Raw genomic sequence first — 3523 nt, forward strand, 5'->3', positions numbered from 1 at the left:
TTTTTTTATCAAAAAATTATTAAATCCTTTTAATTAATATATATATATTAATCTGTAAATCATTGTAAGAAATTTATACTTATTTTACATTTTGCAGGTTCAGAGATCTCGCGGACGAAGAAACAGCTCGGCTCAAATCACGGATGGTACTTTCGCATCGATGACAGTTGAAACATCTAGCACTTTATTTGACAGCAGCACCCAGACTGGTGAGTGATAGAAAGGAATTTCGCTGATCGATATAATTATTATGTACAAAGGGGAATCGCATATTATTATTTTAAATCGCGGCGTTACAGTGAATTTCAGCGTATGCCAATTAAAATTCCATCCGACTTTTTTAACAGCAACAACTTTTTACGAAAGTATTTTTTGTGAATTTTTAATACTTAAGATATTCTATGTATGCACTAATCTTGAAATAATAATCGATTTGATAATCACTTGATGGTAACTAAACTACATGATAATAATATTAATTATAGAAATAATTATAATTATAGAATAATTATAATTATAATTATAGAAATAATTATAGAAATTCGAAGCACGTAGCACATTTATATTTTTATTTATTTATATGCATAAATTTTTATGCTTGGATGTTTATACGTATAGAATTTTATGATCAGATTACGTCATGCTGCAGTAGTATGAATCAATGATATTTCTCAACGGTATTATACCTTACAATGTTCCATCACAAAAAATTGTTTCTAGAATAAATTTTGCTTTCCATTTATCAGACATTCTGTTCTATTAGATTTGATTAAAAAGTTCTTGTTTCTTCTTTTTTAGAGATCATATAATACATTTCACATATTTTGCGTCGTAATGAACGACGTAATGAACAGTAGCCTTAACGCAACACTATTGATCCGTCTCACTTAATAGGAATTTAAATTCAAACTTGAATTATGTAAGTAAATCTCCATTACTTTTTTAATACATTTTAAAAATAACTGCTGCTGAATGTTTACAAGTGTTATTAATATTATATTTATACAAAAAAGTATTATCAAATCAATCAAAAAAATAACAAAAAATTTTTTTTAATTACTAAAAATTTCTTAAATAATTTAATAATAAAGAGATATAAAATAAAATCTCTCTTTTGTGAGATTTATGATCGGATTACGTCATGTTGCAGTAGTACAAATCAATGATATTTCTCAACGGTATTATATCTCATATAATGTTTTTATTATAAAAAATTATTTTCAATATGTTTTCAACTGTTTTTTTAACGAAAAACTTGAACACGAGAATAGTTTCCATTACAAAAAATTTATTTTCTATGATTAATTTTTTCCTCTTTATGTCCTTTCTTTTAATTATAATTATGTATATCGTGTATTATTACATCATATACGTATATACTTATAGCTTCCATGTATTTTATTATTAATGGATGTTTTTCCAATTTAGATTTTATTTAATTTCATTTCTACATAAGTATAGCAATCAAGAAGGTTTTCTCATCTCCGAACTGACTGAAACTAATATTCATTCAAATTAGAAATTCAAATAATTATAGTAATTATTCTCATTACTTTAGATAGCAAGTCCGCATATTCGTTATCAAGCGTTCTCCATCTCGAACATTGCGCTAAATTCGCGCCCTTATTGCTACGTGCGCGATCGGACGCGGGGGTCGCGGATAACCGTCGCGATGCTCGAGGACGCAGGCGTCATCGTGGCCGGTTTAGTTCCTGCGGAATAACACGGGGTGCACGGCAGTCGATAGGCTGAAAAACAGAAAACTAGCCCTTGTTGTAAGACACCCCTCGGCTAAGGACGAGCGTGTGTACATTTGTCGCGGCTCCGCTTCGTGCGCGAGGTGTTCCTGTCTTTATAGAATACGCAAGAATAATCGCATTAGAATACATCTTAGATTGAGACGAAGACATCGAAAATATTCGTTGAACTCAGGAACAAGTGTTTATTTCGCCATCCTGAGGATCGACGATCGAATTCAAGCGAGGAAGGATCGCTGTTGAGAAAAGGATCTTCTGCGATCGAACGATACGCTTAATTCCTCATGTTTTAATTGAAGGTGGACGTAATAAATCCTTTTGCCTGTCTCACTTCCTTCTTTGTCTGTTTACTTGCATCGAAGGATCGATCCTGAGGCGATCAAATGAACCACGGGCTCGGTGGCGAGTCATGCTGTCAGGAAGGTGCACAATTCTTCCTGCGGATGATCGTCGAGTTTATCCATTAGAGCGATGAAAACACGTTGATCGTGGGTAATGACTTTTCTTTCGATCTGCAGATTTGGATTTATCAACTGTTAGGATTTTCGTGTGTGAACAAAGGCGTTTTCTCCCGATATATATATCGCGAACTCATCGTCTTCGCGGAGCGCAAGATCAGGTGTTTCCCGGTGACAGGACACAACCACTTGTGGCGGGGCCCGGCAAACAACATATTCGATATCGGCCCCCATCATCACGCGAACAAATTTGGAAATTGGCCAACGCGTGGCACGCGTCGTCAGGGAGACAGGGATCTAACTCATCCTATCATCGGACGTCCTAAAAAACCTTTTCGTGACCTTCAAAGCGGCACCGGATGTCTACGAACGTCCTTGACACATTATGTCGATCGTTCGATAGTCGCGTGCGCGATTGGTCAGTGTGCCGATTGTGTTTTCTCTGTGTAATGCCAAATTCATTGTGAGTGATGGCGAGGAGGACTCGTCCTGGCGATCGAGGATGTTGCTTTCCTGTCATGACACTGGAGACTCTCACAAAAGTGATCCACAGGTATGACCCAATCGTATGAACTTTCAATGAATTTTCAATATAAAATATTCCATTTTCTCTTTTAATATAATGCAAGAATAATTATCATGAAAATTTTATATTCTGTGTAAATTTTACATTACATCGAATATTTTGTGGAATCTGATATGCATCGAGTGCAAAAAATATTCGTACATTTTTATTTAAAAAAGCTGTAGAAAATAAACATTAAGCAACAATTTTACATGAGTACATTCTGTCCTGATATAAACAAAAGAGCTTCATGTATTCCTGATTTTAAAATCTAAATTTCTCGACTCTATAACTTTTTGTGCGTTCAAATAATATGATTTTTCATTTCTATTTATTTTTAAAGTAATATGTTTTAATTATTATACATTTTTTTAGGCAAAATAATTTTGAGAACTATGCAATTCATTTTATTTTTTGTTAATCAATTGCTAACTAATATTTAACTAATATTTACTTTTTAAAAATAAAGTTTTATAAAATGTTATGTTCGAATATTTTTAAAATATAGTATGTACTTTTTGTACTCATTACATATATTTTACGTAAGAATATTGGATTGATAATATTTTTTCGAATAAATATTGTAGTATTCTTCGAATAATTCGTTATATATATATATATATATATATATATATATATATATATACTACTACTTACGTTTAATTTTTAAAACTTTTAACGTTTTAAGTTTTTAATTTTTAAATTTAACTTTAACCCGTTATTAGGTTTACCTTTAATTACGT

At 32.0% G+C, this 3523-nt stretch overlaps 1 protein-coding gene across 1 annotated transcript in view; it reads left to right on the forward strand.

Annotated features, from left to right (window-relative positions):
- Positions 1-3523, forward strand: part of LOC105617466 — a 37088-nt gene that overhangs the window by 8724 nt on the left and 24841 nt on the right. Inside the window, exon 9 of the mRNA XM_012199022.1 lies at positions 98-209. Coding sequence (XP_012054412.1) covers positions 98-209 — 112 coding nt within the window. The remainder of the gene's footprint in view (positions 1-97; positions 210-3523) is intronic.

This window comes from Atta cephalotes, assembly GCF_000143395.1.
Source record: "Atta cephalotes unplaced genomic scaffold scaffold00013, whole genome shotgun sequence".
NCBI lineage: Eukaryota > Metazoa > Arthropoda > Insecta > Hymenoptera > Formicidae > Atta > Atta cephalotes.